Here is a 21,501-nt window from a genome sequence, read left to right on the forward strand (position 1 = left end):
TGGTCTGCCACCACATGTTCTTTTACTTTCATTGAGATTTTAGCAATTGACTGGATGCTGATGGAGAAGTAAAAGAAATATTTGATCATGAATCAGCAGATTACTGTAGTAAAAGGTTTTCCTTCTACTGATGCCTCATATGTCTCAAGGATTAACACTTTTGAACTAGCATCGCACTTGGGACAGTAATACTGCTACATAACACAATAGAGGATGTATCTACTGTTAACTTATGAGTGTTAATGTATGGCTAAGATTTTATTTTGTGTATTTAAAATTTTCAATGTCTTACTGCAACAAAAGCATATGTAATAAAACAAAAATTCTGTACTGTCATTTAAGACAATGGTCTTGTTACTAATCATACAAATTTTAGCTATGGCACAAATTACATTTAGTAATAATTATGTAAACATTAAATAGAATCAGTTACATCTTTTCCTCTTCAGAGACAGTTAAGTCATATCTATTATTTCTTAGGTTACCAGCAAGTAATCATATATACCATTCATAGAAAATAGCTCAAATGTAAACTTATAGGACAAGTTTTCAATCTCATTTTGTCAAAAGAAAAAAAATTCAGTGAGCCTAGATAAATACAAATTAAGATTACAACATATAATCTAAATTAACAAATGCAAGTTATAGTTTACATTAGATACTTGGTAAGTACTGGCAATGCAAATACTTTAATTAAATTCCAATGAAATTTGAATTCAATGAAAAGACTGCAATTGCAAAAGCTAAAAGAGAACATAGTTTTTGGCAGAATTAGCACAGATTGATGCCCAGAACTACCATTCAATAATATTTTATCAGCTTATGTTTTGAGATCACTGCAATTGGTGAAAATTTATTGCAGAATATTCACTATGTATGAATTAAGCAAGAGGTCCAGGTACTTACAATGGAAGTATCCATAATATAATCAATATATTGGTAAAGATCAAGTAGATGTTTAGCTTTATTGAGTTCTACTTAAAATAGATCATTTGCACAAAAAATTACATAATGCAGAACTGTGATCTATCGCTACATATTTGTTTCTATCACTTCTTCTGTATTCTTGAAAGTATTCTGAATGACATTTTAAGGCCATTGAGCGATTACTTCCAACATTGTTGTTCATTAGGAAATGTATGGGCTTGAGCAGCTTGATTTTTGTACAGAACGTGTCCTTCCACTGATTTGCACTGTATTTCTTGGGATGGAGACCTAAATGGAAATAAGCTTTAAGTAACATTCCAGTAAAACAATATTTTTGTGAATATGCACAACAGGTATGCTCATTGAAATAATAATTTATATTTTTATGATGTATTTAGTGTAAACAATGTTTCACAAACAGGCCTAAGGAAAATAAATGTCGAGCAAGGACATAAGATGAAGAAATTTTCATAAACTTTGGTTGAAAAGAGATGAGTCTTGACAAGGTTTTCAAAGATGCTGGGGCAAAGGAGAATGATCAAAACACTGAGCTGAGTTTTATAATCCTTTGGCTAACTGTAATTTTTGTCCAGTTTCATAGAGGATTTCTCTCCATGCAGCCGAGCAAGACTTTTCATGCTATTGTCCCAAGCTCACCTTATTAACTACCTACCCTGAACATATAGTGCCCCCTTGTCCGATTCTAGCCAAATTCTACCACATGCCGCATCCTGAAGAGTATGCCATTGCCCAGATATCTTTAAGTACCTGGTATTCTTTAAAAGGCCATTGCATACCAAGGCAATACTGTCAGTCTGAAGCTACCCTGCATGGTTTATGACATTTATCTGAACATGGCAGACAAGAGGAAATTGGTGACCCACGTTATGGACAAAGACCTAGAGGTCCTGGTGGGTGGGTGTTGCAGAGGACAGACATTCTCTTCCTCCAGGATTGGTAGATGAGGTCATGACAGCAGAACTTGCCAGCTGGTCTGAGGTTGCCCATCCAAGTCAGTGAGGTCTCAGCTGTCTGGAGAAATGCCCAGCAGTGTCGGAGGAAGGCAAATGACCTTCTGTGTTCCACCAGGTTAAGTGCCACCATCTGCTCTCTGATACCTCACCTTTAATAAATCTCTGCTACTACACCCAGCTCCCAATAAGGGTCATATTCTATCACTCTCACTACTGCATGCACCATCTTCTCTCACTCACATTCAACCATTCAATGTACCCCACACTATTAACTCTGCAGTATCTCTTTACTGCCTAGTCAATTGATCGGGATACCTCACCAATTTTCTTTCACCTGAACCAGAATTAAAAGCTGCGCTATCCTTCGTCATCACCCTTTCTCTCAATCCAGCAGAAAACACAACAGGGCAAAAAGAGCCAAGACAAGACATGGGCTGGGTGAAATTCGGCTCCTCACTCCTTATAAGGACACGATTCTGATCCTGACTTTCCCAAGCAGCTGACTGACTGTAACCAGGCCCATAGTTCAGGGCACTGGATATTTAACAAACTGATATCAATATTTTGAAATAGGCAGCAAAAGATTGTCAAAGATTTGCAAGCACTTTAATGTAAATCTGCAGTTTAGCACAAATATCAATTTCTACCTTTCACTTCTGGATCCCTTCCTCATTCGGAAGCCAACCCCTTACTGGTGAAGAACCAAGCTCTATTTTGTTTGTTTAAAACAAAAACAGCTCTTCCTTATCATTTAAAAAAAAAATCCACCATCAAATTATCCAAATAATTATTTATCAAAGAATGAATAACAAGCACTACCAATCATGGGAATCATAAAAAATCAAACAGTTCTTACATGTGATGACACACCTCTACAGCAGGTGGGACCTTGAATCTAGAACTCCTGGCTCAAAGGTAAGGACACTATTATTGCACCATGGTAGGACCCTGGGAGCACTGAGGATCAGAAGAACCTTGATGGGCATGTCACTAGTCCCTTAAAATATCAGAACAGATGGATGAAGTAGCTAAGAAGGCATATAGTAAACTTGCCTTTAATAGCCAAGGCATAGAGTTTAAGAGCAAGGAGGATATGGGTCCGAACTATATGAAACATTGATTAGCTACACTAGAGTACTGCATGCAGTTCTGAAATCTACATTATAGGAGGTATGAGATTGCACTGGAGAGGGTACAGAGAAGATTTACCAGGATGTTGCCTGAGCTGGAGAGTTTTAATTCTGAAGAGATATTGGATAGATTGGGATTGTTTACATTAGACCACAGGAGGTTGAGAGGGGACATGAATGAAATGTATAAAATTATGAGGGGCATAAATAGAAGAGACAGGAAGAAACTCTTCCCCCTTACGGAGGGATTAATGATCAGGGGGAATAGATTTAAGAGGAAGAGGCAGAAAGTTTAGAGGATATGTATGTAAAAACATTTTGCTCCTCTGCTGGAGATCATTCTGGATTTCAGAATCCAGCAGCGCAATCCTAGGAAAGACAAGTGAACTTCCATGACATGAACAGTTATTAAAAGGGTTTACATCAGAAAAGCCAGACCTTTGAGAGTGATGAATTGTAATCTCTTGCAGCAGATACATAATCTCAATAAGATGTGGTGAGCCACAATATCAAGAGCATTAGAGTAATGGGGATAGTTTCTGAGAAAACTGTGAAATCTGTCTTGACCACATTACTATTTGATGTGTTGTCTGGGGTTTTTGACCAGTTTGCTTCTTACCCATATTTACCTCATGTGAATTCTAGCTGTTTTTGTACAAGTTATTTATATATTGCAGATTGTATGAGCATCCTGACTTTGTACAGAAATGCAAATTTGTTCACAACTGTGGAATATTATGGCTCTTCTCTTACTAAGTACCTGGGATCTCAAATGTTGCACCAAACAAATTGCTGCTCCTGAGCCAGATTACAACATAAATTTGGCTGGTTCAGATTATCACAGTTTAATAAATTAGTTGTTAACTAACTTCCAGGTGAGAAAGACTCAGCTGAGTAAACAATTCCCAGTCAAAAAAGTGATTCTGTTGTATATTAATTGGAATTGTTGGAGATATTTTTTGGAGGAGTTTTTGAATGTAATTAGTCTTTATTAAGTACTAGAAAATATTAAAGTACAGAAGGAACACTTATGTTCCGAATGCAAGTCTGTTGCCAGCAGGGCCTTGTTTTAAGAAATTATTCCAGAAGATAGAAGCCCTGCATATTGGTCTAGCATCTACTATCAGAAGAACTCCACTCCAAAATAGAGGTTAAAAGTAATTATGACCTATTTTCAGCTCAGTTTTCATCATCTTGCCTTGCCCTTCAAGCTTTTTGATCAATGAAAGGCACTGGTGCACGTCCTTACGGTCAATTTTTTTGTGTCCACATGTATTTGGAAATTAAGGTCAGAAGGCCAGGAATGTCTCAACTTTTCTCATTTAAATTTGTCATACAAATCATATGTGGACACACCATGGTAGTGTTTGATAATCAACCATTAGGACTGATCAGAGATAGTGGAGGGAACTTGTGCCTGGAGTCGGAGGAGGTAGAGAGGTCCTTAATGAATACTTAGCTTCAGTATTCACTACTGAGAGAGACCTTGTCATTTGTGAGGACAACGTGGAGTAGGTTGATATGCTCGATCAAGTTAATGTTAAGAAGGAGGATGTGCTGAAAATTTTGAAAAACATAAGGATAGGTATGGGCCAGACAGGATATACCAAAAGTTACTACAGGAAGCAAGGGAAGAGACTACTACACCTTTGGCAATGATCCTTGTGTCCTCACTGTCCACTGGGAGTAGTGCCAGATGATTGGAGGGTAGCAAATATTCTTCCCTTGTTCAAGAAAGGGATAGGGATAATCCTGGGAATTATAGACTAGTCAGTCTTACGTTTTCATGGGCAAATTATTGGAAAGGATTTGAGAGACGGGATTTATGATTACTTGGAAAACCATAATTTGATTAGAGATAATCAGCGTGACTTTGTGAGGAGCAGGTCATGTCTCACAAGCCATATTGAATTCTTTGAGGATGTGACAAAACACACTAATGAAGGTAGAGCAGTGGAGGTGGCATACATGGATTTTAGAAAGGTTTAGAAAGATTTAGATAAGGTTTCCCAAAGGAGGCTCATTCAGAAAATAAGGAGGCATGGGATACAGAGAAATTCGGCTGTCTGGATATAAAATTGGTTGGTCCATAGAAGACAGAGTGTGGTAGTAGATGGAAACTACTCAGCCTGGAGTTTGGTGACCAGTGGTGTTCCATAGGGACCTCTGCTCTTTGTGATTTTTATAAATGACTTGGATGAGAAAGTGGAAGGGTGGGTTAGTAAGTTTGCTGATGACATCAAGGTCAGTGGAATGGTGGATAGTGTGAAGGGCTGTTGTAGGTTTCAACAGGACATTGACAAGGCAGAGCTGAGCTGAGAAGTGGCAGATGGATTTCAACCTGGAAAAGTGTGAAGTGATTCATTTTGAAAGATTGAATTTGAATGGAGAATACAGGGTTAAAGGCAGGATTCTTGGCAATATGGAGGAACAGAGGGGTCCATGTTCATAGGTCCCTCAAAGTTGCCACCCAGGTTGATAGGGTTGTTAAGAAGGCATATGGTGTGTTGGCTTTCATTAACAGGGGATCGAGTTTAAGAGCCGCAGGGTTATGCTGCAGCTCCACAGAGCCCTGGTTCGACAAAACTTGGAATATTGTGTTCATTTCTGGTCGCCTCATTATAGGAAGGATGTGGAAGCTTTAGAGAGGGTGCACAGACGAATTGCCAGGATACCACCTGGACTTGAGGGCATGTCTTATGAAGATAGGTTGAGGAAGCTAAGGCTTTTCTCATTGGAGCGAAGAAGGGTGAGAGGTGAATTGACAGAGGTGTACAAGATGATGAGCAGCATAAATACAGTGATTAGTCAGCGAGCTTTTCCAAGAGCAGAAAATGCCTATCACAAGAGGGTATAATTTTAAGGTGATAGGAGGAAGGTTTAGGGAACATGTCAGAGATCGGTTCTTCACACAGAAAGTGATGGGTGTGTGGAATGCACTGCCAGCGGTGTTAGTAGAGGGACATTAGTTAGGGACATTTAAGCGACTTTTGGATAGGCACATGGATGATAGTAAAATGAAGGGTATGTAGGTTAGTTTGATCTAAGAGTAGGATAAAAGGGTGGCACAACATCAAGGGCTGAAGGGTCTGTACTGTGTTATACTGTTCTATGTTTAACATCTGATCTTTTAATGTAAGGTCAGATGTTAATTTTCAGATTGTTCTGCATCATTCACAACTCTTCAGATACTGAGGTAGTCCATATGTGCATGTGGCAAGACCTGAACAACATTCAGCATTAGACTTTCCATTCTCCACCATCTATTTTAAAACTGTAAAATTGATCCTCAGCCTTTTGTCATTCATACATTTTGTTGAGTTATCCCATATAAATTATCAATGTAGCACTAAATGGGTATTGCAGCTGAACCCCTTCTTAGAATTTCTTACAACACTTTAGTTCAAAATTATATTTCACCAAGAGGGAGAGTCTCTATAGCTAAGGTGCTTTTTTAAAATCACTCTTTTGATTGTTTCAGTTTCCCAAGGTAAAGGACAACATTTCCCTCTCTTGCCCCCCAAGAAAAATTATAAACACTCCCATTGTTAATTGCTCTATTGTTAATTTTTTCAATGTTTTGTTTGCCTGGGGAATTTTTACACTTATACTGAACTCTAATACTTCAAAATTGGCCTCTTGCCTTGGTTGGATGCCTAGCAAATTCAGCTGTCCAGCTTTACTTCTTAATTCCTCTATTTAATTTTTACAAGATGCTTTTTATGAAGCCTACTTTGACGATTGGCATTTTCAAAATAGAATTGCTAATGCAAAGTGACACTTCACTAATTCTGCCTGATTTCCAATCCTGTATACTTAAAAGTGCCAAAAGCCTAACTTCCAATTTTTAATTCTGCTTCAAGCTCATGTTCCAAGATAATGTTTTCAAATTCACTGCTCCCACCCACGAAAAATCATTCACATGCATAATAAATTTGCCCTAATAATGTCAATAAAAGATGGCAAGATCTGCTTTCAACTGAAGACAACTCAATTTTAATGAAAAGACCTTAATAAGAAATAATAAAATCTAGATGCATCAATATACACATTTATTTAACATCCAGAAGTGTTCCCATTACATTTAGTGATATTTTGGATAATGAAGAAGCATTCCCGCTTAAGCTAATCTTCCTGCAGAAAATAAGCTTTAATATCAATTCATCTATGCTCATAAGCATTTAGAACATAGAACAGTATAGCACAGGAATGGGCCCTTTGGCCCATGATGTTGTGCTGAACATGAGGCCAAATTAAACTAATCCTTTCTGCCTGCCCTTGGTCCATATCCCTCCATTCCTTGCATATTCATGTGCTATCTAAACTTCTCTTAAACGCACCTATTGTATCTGCCTCCACCGCCACTCCGAGCAGCGTGTTCCACACTCCTACTAACTCGTGTGTAAAAAACTTGCTCCTTACATCTCCTTTGAACTTTGTCCCTCTCACCTTAAATGCGTGCCCCTAATTTTAGACATTTCAACTCTGGGAAAATGATTCTGACCATCAAACCTCTCTATGCCACTCATAATTTTATTGGCTTTTATCAAGTCTTCCCTCAGACTCTATTACTCCAGAGAAAACAACCTGAGTTTTTCTAGCCTCTCCTTATTGTTCATACCGTCGAATCCAAGTAACGTCCTGGTAAATCTCTTTGCACCTTCTCCGAAGCCTCCACATCCTTCCTGTAATGTGGCGACCAGAACTGAACGCAGTACTAAGTGTGGCCTAACCAAAGTCTTCTAAAACTGCAACATGACATCCTGACTCTTGTACTCAGTTCCCCAACCAATAAAGGCAAACACGCCATACATTTTCTTTACCACCCTATCTACTTGTGTGGCCACTTTCAGGGAGCTATGGACTTGAACCTCAAGATCCCTCTGTACATCAGTTCTGTTCAGGGTTCGGCCAATAATTGTGTAATTTTCCTTAACATTTGATCTCCCAAAGTATAGCACCTCACACTGACACGGATTAAAATCCTTCTGCCATTTCTCTGTCCATATCTGCAACTGATCTATATCCCGCTGTATTTTGTGATAAGTATTTCATCCAAGTCATTTATATATATCACATACAGCAGAGGTCACAGTATGGATTCCTGTGGAACACCACTAATCATGTACCTCCGGGCTGAAAATCAATCTTCCACTACTACCCTCTGCCTTACATGGCCAAGCCAATTCTGAATCCACGCTGCCAAGTCACTGTGGATGCCATACATTTTAATCTTCCAGATGAGCCTACCATGAGGGACTTTGTTGAAAGCCTTACTAAAATTCAATTGACAACATCTATCTACCCTCATTTATCATCTTTGTCACCTCCTCAAAAAATTTACTACTAACAAAGCCAAAACAATTTTCAAAATTATTTTTCTTGTCGTCAGTGAATGTACTCTTATTTCTTGATCTCCAGTTTTTCTTCTAAATCTCAAGCCTCTAGCCTTGCTGTAGCTTTACAAGTCTCATCATGAGACCCTTTTCTGTGTATGTCGACTTATGTAACAGGAATGGTTGTCCACTATTTCTTTCCAGTTTTGTGTTCTTGTTGGTTTCATTAACTTGCCTTCTGATTTGTTCAAGGCCACTAAGGCTTCCAATCACAATGGCATGTGCTCCTGGTGATGTTCCTGGTTTGTATTATATTTCTCATCTTTGTTTTACTGTGCTTTTTATCTCTTTCTGGACAGCTATCATTTGACTTTTCTCTTCTATGATTATGAGTTCTTTCAATGTGATCTTTTTCTGGGAGTAAGTTTGCTCTTGAACACACTGTTTGAATTTACACTTTTTTTTGCCTTCAACATTCCTGATACATTGTAACCTCCCTGTACATTCAATCATCCTGTACATTCATTCAGCTTTTATACTTTTCAGTGGTCTTCTCTGCTGCACTTATAATAGTCTTTTTTTTTTCTATTGACTAGCTTCGTCTGGCAAATATTTGTCATTGGTATTGATTTTTGGAAGTTGTCCAATATAGTCTCATATTGACCATCAGAACTGTTCTATCCATCATCAGGCAAACTGTAGATTCTGGCACAAAAACAGAACTTGGTTAAGGAGATCTGTAGATCTGGCAGCACCTATGGAGAGAAAACGGAGTTAACGTTTTCAGTTTTGAGGAAGGGTTACTGAACTCGAAACGTTAACTCTGCTTTCTCTCACAGGTGCTGCCAGATCTCCAGAGCTGCTTGAACAATTTCTGTTTCAGGTCCTCAGCATCTGTAGCTCTTTGTTTTACTGTAGATAATGGCAGTTCAGTCATTGCTGTGCAACTGTTGAGTATGATAAGTACCTGGCTCCTTACCATTTTCGATAACTCATCTGAATTTGCAAATTTCAAGGCCATATCAATCATTCTTGGTGTATCCGAACAGTCTGATTCCCTGAGTGAATACTTATTTTCCCATCTTTACCAATAACCTTCCCTAGACCTCTCCATTATTTACATCCCTTTCTTAAAATGAACCATATCCACTACCATATATCTTAAAGTTCACCAAATTCTTTCTGAGATTTCAGCTTTAATGAAAGCTTTGCTGCTAGCATGCAGCATATTCAAATTCTCTTAAAAACCACAACTTTTAGTAGCCCCTTCACAGGGGCTTCACAGCTGGATCACTTATTACTGATACAACATTAAGGTTTCTACCAAAATCTAACTGATGTGGACCATGTCCTCCCACCATTTGCAACAAATTCTTACCATGTACAGCCCCAGTACTGCAAGTGATAACTTACAGATTGGCTGATCTGCCAAAATTTTTATGAAACATTTCAACTACTATTACATGATTCCATTTGCATATCCCATTTGTAAAAAGACATTCTATTTTGTTTATATCTGCAAACATATTTCTGAATTCATTATTGGCAAACCTCCCTTTATGCTCAGTGAGAGAATTTGGTGGCAGTCCATGTCTTGTCCATACCCATTATAAATTATTTTTGACTGTAAAAATTTGATTGTAATGCAAAATGTAAAATGCAAATATTTTTCTTTCTTGATCTCATACTTTTAAATGCATGTCCATTACCTTCCTGAAATCCATTAGTAAAGGCAGACTTACAGTAGGCTGTGATGGTGCCCTTCGACATTTCTTACAAACATCACTTTTCTCTTTATGAGTTTATTGCACTCCTTGTCCTTTATTCCTGTAGCCTTTGTGAGAAGATTTACATTTTTAGAAAATAGAAGACCAAATTGCTGGTGTTATTTTAACACAATTGACTTTTTGCCTTCTAAATTTCCACCTCCTAATGTCAATACTGTTCTTTAATTTTAGAGGAGAGTAATGTTTTAGTAAGGGAATACAAGTGTTCAAAGTGTGTAAATTGCAAATCCACAATTTTTACAAAGACATTAGCTTTGTTGTTTTTCCATATCCTGTTTCACCTATAAGCAAGACTCCAGGAAGGTGTGTTGCCAGGGTCAAGGGATGTCTCTTAGCGGGCATAGGACATTTTGAAAGGGGAGGGCGAGCAGTTCAAGGTCGTGTTCTATATTGGTACAAGCAATAAAAATAGGAAAAGAGATGAGATCCTGCGAACGGAATTTAGGAAGTGAGGTACGAAGTTGAAAAGAATGGCATCTCAGCTTGTAATCTTGGATTATTCCCTGTGCCACATGCTAATGAGGCCAGAAATAGGAAGATAATATAGATGAATGTGTGGCTAAAAAGCTGGTGTAGGGCTTCAGATATCTGGAACTTGGCATCATTTATAAAATAAGACGGGCCACTACAAGAAAGATAGGTTGCACCAATAGTGGAGGCACACCAATATCCTTGCGGGGGGGTTTGGTAGTGCCACACAGGAAGGTTTAAACTAATGTCTTGGGTAGAAGCCATATAGGCGGAACTCAGGAATAAGAAAGATGCTATCACTATGATTGGTTACAGTATAGGCCTTCTAACAGCCAGCAGGAGATAGAGAGTCAGATATGTAGGCTGATTATGGAAAAATATGACAGGGTAATTGTAGTTAGCGATTTTTACTTCTCTAATATTAACTGGGACTCTCAGTGCCAGGATCATGGATGAAGCTTAGAATTTGTTAGGTGCGTCCAGAGAGGTTTTTTGAAACAATATGTAGAAAGTCCAACTTGGGAAGGGGCCCTACTAGACCTTGTACTAGGGAAAGACCCTAGCCATGTGACTGAAGTTTCAATGGGGGAGCATTTTGGGACCAGTGATAATTCTGTAATTTTCAAGAGATTTATGGATGAGGATAAGACAGGTCCTCTGGTGAAAGTTCTAAACTGGGGGAAGGCTAATTACAACAGAATTAGGCTGGACCTGGAGAAATTAGATTTGGAATGGTTGTTTGAGGGTAAATCCACATCTGACATGTGGGAGTTTTTTAAAGGCCAGTTGATTACAGTTCAGCACCAGCATGTTCCTGTGAGGAAGATAAGGATGGCAAGATTCAGGAACCCTGGATGACAAAAAATGTTGCATGTTTAGTCAAAATGAGAAAAGAAGCATATGCAAGATTTAGGAAACGGAAATCAGGCAAGGCTCTTGAGGAATGTAAAGAAAGTAATAAAGAACTTAAAAAAGGAATTAGGAGTGGATAAAAGGGCCATGAAATGTTCTTGGCAAGCAAAATTAAGGAAATATATATATTGAAAGGAAGAAGATAGTTATGGAAAGACTAGGTCCAATTAAGGACAAAGGAGGGAACTTATGTGTGTTGCCAGTTGGAATGTTGGGTGGAGAAACGTCAGATGGAAGTTAGTCTGGACAAGTGTGAGGTGATGCATTTTGTGAGGTCAAAGTATCAGAGGAAACTACTTTGCATCAATATTGACCAAGGAGAAGGACATGGATGAGAGTAAATTTAGGGACGGGTATATTGATATAATAGGGCATGCCAATATGAAGAAGGAAGAGGTGTAAGGTGTCTTGAAAAACAGTGATGCAGATAAGTCACCAGGACTTGATGGGATCTATCCCAGGATACCAAGGGATGGAAGGTAAGAGATTGCTGGGGCCTTGACAGAGAACGTTGTAACCTCTTTAGCCACAGGCTATGTTCCAGAAGACTAGAAAATAGTCAACATTGTTCCTTTGTTTAAGAAGAGCAATAGGGGTCATCCAGCAAATTACAGGCCGATGAGCCTTACATTAATGATAGGAAAATTAGTGGAGAGGATTCTTAGGGACAGGATTTATTTGCATTTGGATGAGAAAATGGATCTATTAGGGATGGTCAGCATGGCTTTGTATAGGGGAGATTATGTCTCCAAAATTTGACTGAGCTTTGCAAGGAAATGACGCAGATGATTGACGTGAGTAGGGAAGTGGATGTAGTGTGCATGGACTTTATTAAACCATTTGATAAGGTCCCTCATGATAGGTTGGTCCAGAATATTAAGTCACGTGGGATCCATGGTGAATTGGTAAGTTGGATAAAAAATTGGCTTGATCAAAGAACACACAGGATAGATGTGGAGGGCTTTTTTTTCTGACAGGAGGTCCATGAACAATAGTGTTCTACAACGATCAATGCTGGGACCTCTGTTGTTTGTAATACATATGTACCTATAAATGATTGGCATAAAAATGTAGGTGGTCTGATTAGTAAGTTTGCAGATGACATGGAAATTGGTGGAGTTGTGAATTGTGAGGAAGGTTGCCAAAAGATACAGCAGGATACAAATCAGTTGGAAAGTTGGGTGGAGAAAGGCCAGATAGAGTTTAATCTGGACAAATGCGAGGTGACACGTTTTGCAGGGTCAAAGTATCAGAGGAAACTATCTAGTAAATAGCAGGACCTTTCAGTGCTTTGAGATAAAGAGGGATCTGGGGGGGATGCAAGTACATAGCTCCCTGACAGTGGCAACATAAGTGGATAGGGTGGGAAAGGAGGCATACACATGCTTGACTTTATCAGTTGGGGCAGTGAATATAAAAGCTGTCAAATCATGTCACAGCTGAATAAAACTTTAGTTAGGCCACATTTGGAGTCTTCTGTGCAGTTTTGGTTACCACACAAAGGAAGGAGGTGGAGGCTTTGTAGAGGGTGCAAAGCAAGTTATCAGGATGTTGCCTGGATTGGAGTATAATAGCTATAAAGAGACATTGAACAAACTTGAATTGTTTTCATTGGAGCGTTATAGGCTGAAGGGTGACCTTATAGAACGATGTCAAATTTATGAGAAGCATGGTTAAGTTGGATAGTCGAGAGTCCCACAGACAGTGACTCCACACCTGTCCTGAGCACAGCAGCCCCACCTCGTCCTGAGCACAGCAACCCCATCCCGTCCTGAGCACAGTGACTCCACCACTGTCCCAAGCACAGTGACCTTACCCTTGACACGAGCTCATTGGGTCTACCCCCACTGCAACCCCGGCCCCACACAGAGTCCAGCGGCCCCACTCCCTGTTTGAGGCACAGCAAGCCCCTAAAACTCTAAGCTCTGCCAGTTGGTCAAATTCAATTACAGCACTTTTTAAAAAATACTCCAGAAATATCCTGCATGATATGACAATTGCATTCCAAGAATGCTACAGCAAAGGGAAGATGGCTCATTTCATCCTAACTTTGGAATTGGAAACCAGGAATGAAAATTCTGCTGAACACTTCACCTCAGCATTCAGCAGCAAATATTATCAATTGTTCTCCAGCAATATACAGCTCAAAAGCTTTATATGTTCATTTGTGAGCATTGCAGACTTCAATTATATCCTAACACCTCCAAAGAACAATGAAAAACAATGAATATCAGTAGTGCAGTTGCCTTTTTAAATGTTGAAACAATGATCCAAAATGAACACATTCAGTATTTTTGCTATTGTTGCACAGTATAAATAATACAGTTGATCACATTTGAACAAAGGGAAAAGTAGCTATGCATCTTGATGTGCCAGCTTAAAAAAAACACAGGGAGAATGTAACTATGTTTAACCTGGCTATGAAATCCCTTGAGTCATGGTCATGAGGATTTAAACCTAATACTGAATGCCATTTGCCTAAAATCTTGTGAGGGTTTACGGGATCAGTAGGTCACATGTGTCATACCAACTGATGGATGAAAGCATGGCTTTCAGCATATCACATTACCTACTTGCACACGTGAGCAAAATGCTGCATAGAGGTTTTCCCATAGTATCCTGTCCCTGGTCAGGGTCCTATCAGCCTCAGAACAAGCAAGCTGACTTGTCAAAAGTTTGCACCCTGTGCTGCTTGTTCTAGGGCACTTCCACAAGCTCATGTGAAAACCTGTATTCTTGCATACACTCAAGATACATGCAGCAAATGCTAAATTAAGTTCCTTTTCGGCCCCAAGTAACTTGCAATTCATGGAGTAACTAAAAAAAGTTGCTGGAAAAGCTCACCAGTTTGGCAGCATCTGTGAAGAGAAATCAAAGTTACTGTTTCAGGTCCAGTGACCCTTCCTCAGAACTCAGATCTTTCATGGAATGACTACTGTTACTGGTCCCACTCCCTGGCTGGGTTTTTACATTGGGAAGAATTGGTCAGAGCAAGGAGAAAACTTGTTAGGCTGGATATACTTTATTTTCATTGCATTTTCATTGCTCTTAGGGAAAATACAAAACAGTATTTCAAGTAACCTTGGATAATGAATTACAAAATAACCCCCAGATTATTTTTCTATTTAAGAATTTAGCTCTGCACATTTTTCCTTGAATGACCAAAAGTTAGGAATAAATAGGCTATTGTCTGCAGCTCTGAGGTTGGCCAATGGGAATTAGCTGAAAGGAAAATTAGGCATGCCAAGTCTTGTTGATATTCCCAAGCTATTTACTCCTTTCTTGGGACCCACCTAACCATCAGACTGTAAGCAGTTAACCATAAGCATAAAACTTTAATTGGTGGGATAAGACAGAACAAGTTATGAACTTATAATCTAACATAAACTAAAGTTCCAATAAGCATCAGAACAGATTCTGAATGGTAATCATATCAAAAAATGCCCACTGACTTTTCTTTCCTAAGTCTGGTTGCTTGCTGATGTTTCCATGGTAGCCTCCTGCCTAGACCTTGACACAATGCAGGGGAAGTTAAGTTATGCACCCCCCCCCCCCCCAAAAAAAAATGTCAAAGGATCTGAGAATGCGCCACAAGGGTAACAGCAAATACCATCAAGATTAACATTAAAACATAATTGAACATCTATTAGTAGCTTTTCATTATTTTTTTCTGTTCCTTTAAACTTTTAATGCTGTTTTTATTGATTAATAGTGAGTATTTTTTATTCATTTATGGAACTTGGGCATCACTGGCTGGTCAACATTGATAGCCCATCCTTATTTGACCTTGAAAAGGCAGTGGTGAGCTGCCTTCTTGAATCGCTGCAGTCCACTTGGTATGGGTTGATCCACAATGCTGGTAGGAAGGGAATTTTGACCCAACAACTGTGAAGGAATGGTGGCATACTTCCAAGTCAGGATGGCGAGTGGCGTGGAGAGAGATTTGCAGGTGGTGGTGTTCCCAAGTACCTGCTGCCTTTGTCCTTCTCGGTGGAAGTGGTCATGGGTTTGGAAGGTGCTGTCTAAGAATCTTTGGTGAATTTCTACAGTGCATCTTGTAAATAGTACAAGTTTAATGATTTTTAAATTTCTTTCAAAGACTTAATTTTATTGCTATTTCATAATTCCAAGTGGAATTATTTCTTCTCATTAATTTAAATGTTTAATGTTTTTTAAATGATTTTGAGGGAAAGATTGTAAACCAGGGCTTAGAACAGGAGTGTCATGTCTGATCAGTAGAGAGTCAGGGGGCGGTCAGGTGTCCAAGAAGAGTTAGTTGGAAGGTGTCAATGATGACTTGGGTGGGAGATAGTTCAATAGTTATCCGGCAGTCACTGTAGGTTTTAGTTACACTAAATTTTCTAATGTAACTATTGAGCTACACCAATCAGAACGAACTGAAGCCTAACTTGGAGGCTGGGACTTTTTTGGAGGTTTCCAAACACGAGATAATTGTCCATCAGAAGTTTAAACATCCTTTGCAATTCTTATGGAGCCAGGTGCATGAGGTTTCAATGCACAACTTGTATCTCCAACAACTATCCTCCTAGTGGAAGATTCTGGCTTGTATGACTGTGAAAAAACTCATACCTTTCTTAAGCGAGCTGCACCAGTGCCAGATTGAATTGCTTCTAATAATGCAGTTCGTGCCTCTTCTAAATTCATAACAGATTTGGTGTTGAACTTCTCAGTTTTTGGAAAATCTGGAGGAGGAGCAGAAGGAGGAGCACAAGATGCAGTTGCTGGTTGTCTTGTTTGAGAATATTCCCTTATGTCCTGTAACTCTTTTGATACTGTAGAAGTTGTCTGTCAAAATATTAAATAATTGTTGATATGAAAAGTGAGTAGCAACTTACATAGTAATTACCAATGAACAAAACAGAAAGTTGCAGCAATCTATAGCAAGTAATCTGTGAATAAAATTGGTGTATTTCAAAAAGTTATACCTGACATCAAAAACCCAATCATTTAAACCTTTTCAATATGACGTATATTAATTTTAAAGTGTGGTGTGAATTTTTGAGCATTTCTATATTAAGTAAGTTATTTTGAAACTTCGGTACACACTTACTGAAAGTCAATGCTGCAAAAATGTTATTGTTTTGCTCAGTACAACATAACATTTGCAAGACAAAGTCTTTCAGAGGTGGGTGTGACAAATAGAAATGTGGTTCTATTGTATTTGGCAAAGAACCACATATGTCCTAGAAACCACTACAGGTTATTAATTTGCTTATGTACCAAATTGAATTTGTGGCCATTATAAATAGGGCATCTGAGCATCTTACACTTAGAAATATGGCTCTACTGCTCAATGTGTAATGATGCCAGCATACCTGGACTTGTGTAACATCAGATCTCTCATGATCTGAGCTGAACAATGTGTTTTTTGTATGTGCCCATGTGTTCTTCTTACTTTTTGGGGGTGGATTAAGCCACCTGGGTATGTAAATTATAGATACAAATGATAAAGCAGTTTTATTTCAGACAGCAAATGATCACACAGAGCAGTCAAAGCAAATTCTACTTACTTCACAAAGCCTTACTTCATTCCTCAAACTGCAGGAAAACATTAACTTCAGCTCTGACCTTTTGCAAGGAGACCTTTGGATTGACCTTTCTCTCTAATTAACTGTTAGTTTAATTTTCAACTCCAGCACATGAGCTCTGATTCATAGTCCTTTGTTCAGAAACTAACTGCTCCTCAAACATGGATTTGTGTGCTTTGATAGTTCATGGGTTCTGTAGTCACGCCACATAATGGTGCTGAGCATCAGAGGCTCTAACTCCACAAACATCTATATTCCTGTGATGTCAGAATCAAGCAAATCAATATAAAAGACAAAAGATCAAAGAAGTGCTTAGCCAGAAGCTTTGAGTGGATGATCCACATTGGCTTCTTCTAGAGTTCAATACCATCACAGATACCAGTCCTCACCCAATTTTATTCACTTCACATGATATCAAGAAATCAGTGAAGCCATTGATACAATAAGAAGGGTTGTGACAACTTCCTGTTGTAATATGGAAGACATTTGTCCTGGAACTCACCATGTCCTTAGCCTAGCTTCTCCAGTACAGCTAATTGGTGTCCATTTACGACCCATCTTCTAAAAGTTGGAAAAATCCAATCTGGCCAGTTAGCATCACATCAGTGCACTCTCAATCATTGGCATTGTGTTGGAAGGTATAATTGACAATGTTTTTGCAGCACTTACTCAGCAACAACCTGCTCACTGGTGCTTAGTTTGGGTATTGCAAGGATTTCTCCCAGTTTCAGATTTGATTATATATGAACAAATGAGCTGAGCTGAGAGATATCAAGGAAGCATTTAACCAATGGTGGCACGAATTGACTCTCATTAAATTTGCCAGTGGAAACTGGAGAAACACTGCATTGGTTGGATTTCTTTCCAGGACAAAGAAACATGGCTGTGATTGTTTGAGGGAAATCATCACAGCCCCAAGACATATGAATTAAATATTTCCTTATTCTGGACAAACCAATTATGTGGTTTTCCGTTCACTCTTTATTGAATGTTTGGTTTCTGATCAATAGTAGGTAAGCATTCCGATGTTCTGGATAGTGTTCCATACTTAAACCTGACACCACACTGTGCTATTCATGGATCTAAGCATTCCAAAGATCTGGATTATGTCCTCATTCATAAAATGAGATAAACTCTATTAATCTGTTCTCATGCTTCATAATTTAAAATCCTTTGCTACCCAAAATCACTTATTGTCTAATATTTTCCAAATGTAGTTTCAATGGTGATCTCATTAGCTTAGAATAACTTCTGATCAAACTCCCTTCGATTTGTCTGTTGACACATCACAATTGGAGACTTACGAATGATCAAAAACCGCACCTGCATTTCACTTTTCTCTTCCTCAACATTACTATTAGAAACATTTGTGTATACATTAGCTAGTTAGCATTCTATTAAACATGATTTTATATCTTAACACATTTCTCATTCAAATATTCCTGACTCCATCTGCTTAACTGATTCATATAACTTTGAATATTGTTTATTTTCTTTGTACTTCACATTCAGTCACATTATTTGCTATAATTTCTGCCAAGTTATTTATAGTGTGAACAAGGGAATCAAAGCAAAGCATTGCAAAATTTCATTATTCACTGCAAACACTTTTTTTACATTTATAATTCTTGCGGTTCCTATCATCAAAAGATATTTTCAAACCTGTACAGTAATTTTTCATTCATTCCACAAGCCATAATCTCAAGACAGATTCTCACATATATAACATTATCATTCATGCCACACAAGTGCTAGGCTATGACTGACTCTAATGTTACAATCTGGCTTTGTTAAGTAGACAAAGTGTGAAATTCAGAGGAACAGAATAAAGCCACAGGATTCTACAGTTTTTAACAAGCAAAACTAAACTTTATGACTCAATGTTAGAATAGTAATACAATCTACAATATATGAACAACTTAAGTTCTCACACATCAATTTAACGTATGATTTATTTGGATAATAGTCTGTAGTTGTGATAGCCATCAGATCACATCAAAAACCAAACACAATCAAGAAGAAACCCATGGATTTCTCAGTAACTTCACTTTTGCAGATCTGATCTTGAAGCTTCCTCTCAAAAGCTGATTCAATATGAACTGCTTCAACGAATGCTATTATACTTATCAATCACCCTCCTTTCCTGGGTCTACACTCCTCTGGACTCTGAGACTACAGTTCAGTTACTCATTCATAAGCATAACTCTAGTTCGTCACTGATAGCTGGTTCACTGTTTCCCTCTGGATTTTTCCTTGAGCTTCAATTGTGCATAGTTGCATGAAGCAAATACTGCTTGCAAATTTTTCAATCTTACTCTCAGCAGCATTGAAATATTAAGGTATTCAGGCTTCTTGCCGCCACTCATGGTTTCAATGAACATAGAGTCATCGGCCTTCCCACTTTCTTAGCTCCCCAAGACTTCTTCTTTGTTCTGACTCCATCATTTAATTGTCTATTAATTCTTATAACAACCTCCTACAATTGAACAACAGAGTCAACCGGCTGCTGTTGAATCTTCACTGAGGACAGCAAACAAAATTTGTGTTATTCAGTTGCCTTCCCCCACCGACACCTTCACCCCCACCTTCATCTATCCATTGCACCCTCAGCTATCTTCCCCCCAGCCCCACCCACCCCCTCCCATTTATCACTCAGCCCCCTTGGCCCACAAGACTGATTCCTGATGAAGGGCTTATGCCCGAAAAGTCAATTCTCCTTCTCCCCAGATGCTGCCTGACTGGCTGTGCTTTTCTAGCACCATGCTCTCAACTGTGATATCCAGCATCTGCAGTCCTCACTTTTTCCCAGTGGTACAGCTAATTCCAGTGCTTCTAACATGAAATCTATATTTTTCTCTCACTCTCATACACACACTGGCTTTGTCCACTACTTGTAATCTTTAATCTGCTGTTCTGTGATTCCCAAATTATTCTGGATGACCTATTTTAAAACTTGGAATAAGCTTTCTCCATACTGCTCCACAGAACTGCGTATTCTAACATTTTAGAACAGTCAAATGGAGCATCCTTGGAACTGAGTACATCTTGAAAGTTACATTCTCATATAATGCTGAAAATAGATTTCACCACAAGGATCAATCAGAAAAGCTATTGTGAGAATTTCTTTGTATCTTGCTCAAGGAACAGAACAGCCTGCTTGGAAGCAGCCATATATCTTATTTAGTTAGACTTTCCAAAGACTTAAACTCATCAGGGCACTATTGTTAACAGACTTGTTAAACTCAGCATTTAGGCTGGCAGTTAACAGACTCAGCAATTAACATACTTAATTGGCAGACAGAAACTTGGTGCAAATATGACACCTCAAAGAATTAAAGAATACCTTAGAATGAGGATAAGATGTGTTGGTACAGGTAAAATCTCAAACATCTTGAGGCTTTATCTTGGAGTTGTTGTCAAAGGACTTTTAAAAATAGAAAATATATGAAGGCTAACATAAAGAAAAGTGATGGACTGATGTTTGAGCCATTGAATTCATGAGCTAGGGTGCAGAAGATGGGATTTTCACAGACTTGAAAAGAATTGAAGAATTGAACATGATTTAATTATACGTTGAAGAATACTGAAAGGTAAAATAAGTCGAACATGTATTTTACTGGATGAGTAAACCTGGAAACCACACAAAAATTCCAGAAAACACAACTTAAATTCTGAATATACTAGCATGAAAACTTTAATTCAGTTTAAAATATCTTCATTAATAAAGTGGCCATAAGTTTGTCAAAAATCCCCACTCGTTCATCTTTGCTCTTCAGCAATGGAAACCTACCAACCCCATTCTAGTGTGACTCAAGTCTCACAACAATATGTTGACTGACACTTTACAGTAATGAAAGAAACAATTCATTTTAAATGGATAGAAACTATTGTGGAGCTCAAAGACCTAAAAGACCCCATTCCTAATATGTATTTTGAGTAGGAGACATCATGCATTTATAAATTTCCTCATTATAGTCTTATGTTAACAATTTCTTCTGCACCACTATAAGCTTACATTTTGCAAATCAACCTGTATGGACATGTGTAATTACAATTACCCTGAATGCAATTAACAAATTAATCTGTTCTGATTTAAGAAATACATTTCCTACTGACTGTTTTGCATATATCTGGCCTTCTTGCTGTGTTGTATTTTTCAATTTTATAACTATCTTTTGTTTAATAAGACCATAACGCCATAAGACATAAGACACAGGAGTGGAAGTAAGGCCATTCAGCTCATCGAGTCCACTCCGCCATTTAATCATGGCTGATGGGCATTTAAACTCAACTTACACACACTCTCTCCATAGCCCTTAATTCCTTGCGAGGTCAAGAATTTATGAATCTCTGCCTTGAAGACATTTAATGTCCCAGTATCCACTGCGTTCCATGGCAATTAATTCCACAGGCCC

General features: G+C 38.4%; 1 protein-coding gene across 6 annotated transcripts in view; it reads right to left on the reverse strand.

Annotated features, from left to right (window-relative positions):
• Nucleotides 1-233: 233 nt before the first annotated feature.
• Nucleotides 234-21,501, reverse strand: part of cobl (cordon-bleu WH2 repeat protein) — a 369,755-nt gene continuing 348,487 nt past the window's right edge. For 5 of the 6 annotated variants that reach the window (XM_043690114.1, XM_043690116.1, XM_043690115.1 and 2 more), the window contains 3 exons: nt 16,128-16,343; nt 10,110-10,201; nt 234-1,215 (listed from right to left, as the gene is read on the reverse strand). In XM_043690114.1, coding sequence (XP_043546049.1) covers nt 1,107-1,215; nt 10,110-10,201; nt 16,128-16,343 — 417 coding nt within the window. In that variant the 3' untranslated portion in view covers nt 234-1,106. The remainder of the gene's footprint in view (nt 1,216-10,109; nt 10,202-16,127; nt 16,344-21,501) is intronic. The other variant, XM_043690119.1, reaches the window with a different exon arrangement.

This window comes from Chiloscyllium plagiosum, chromosome 5 (genome assembly GCF_004010195.1).
Source record: "Chiloscyllium plagiosum isolate BGI_BamShark_2017 chromosome 5, ASM401019v2, whole genome shotgun sequence".
Taxonomy (NCBI): domain Eukaryota; kingdom Metazoa; phylum Chordata; class Chondrichthyes; order Orectolobiformes; family Hemiscylliidae; genus Chiloscyllium; species Chiloscyllium plagiosum.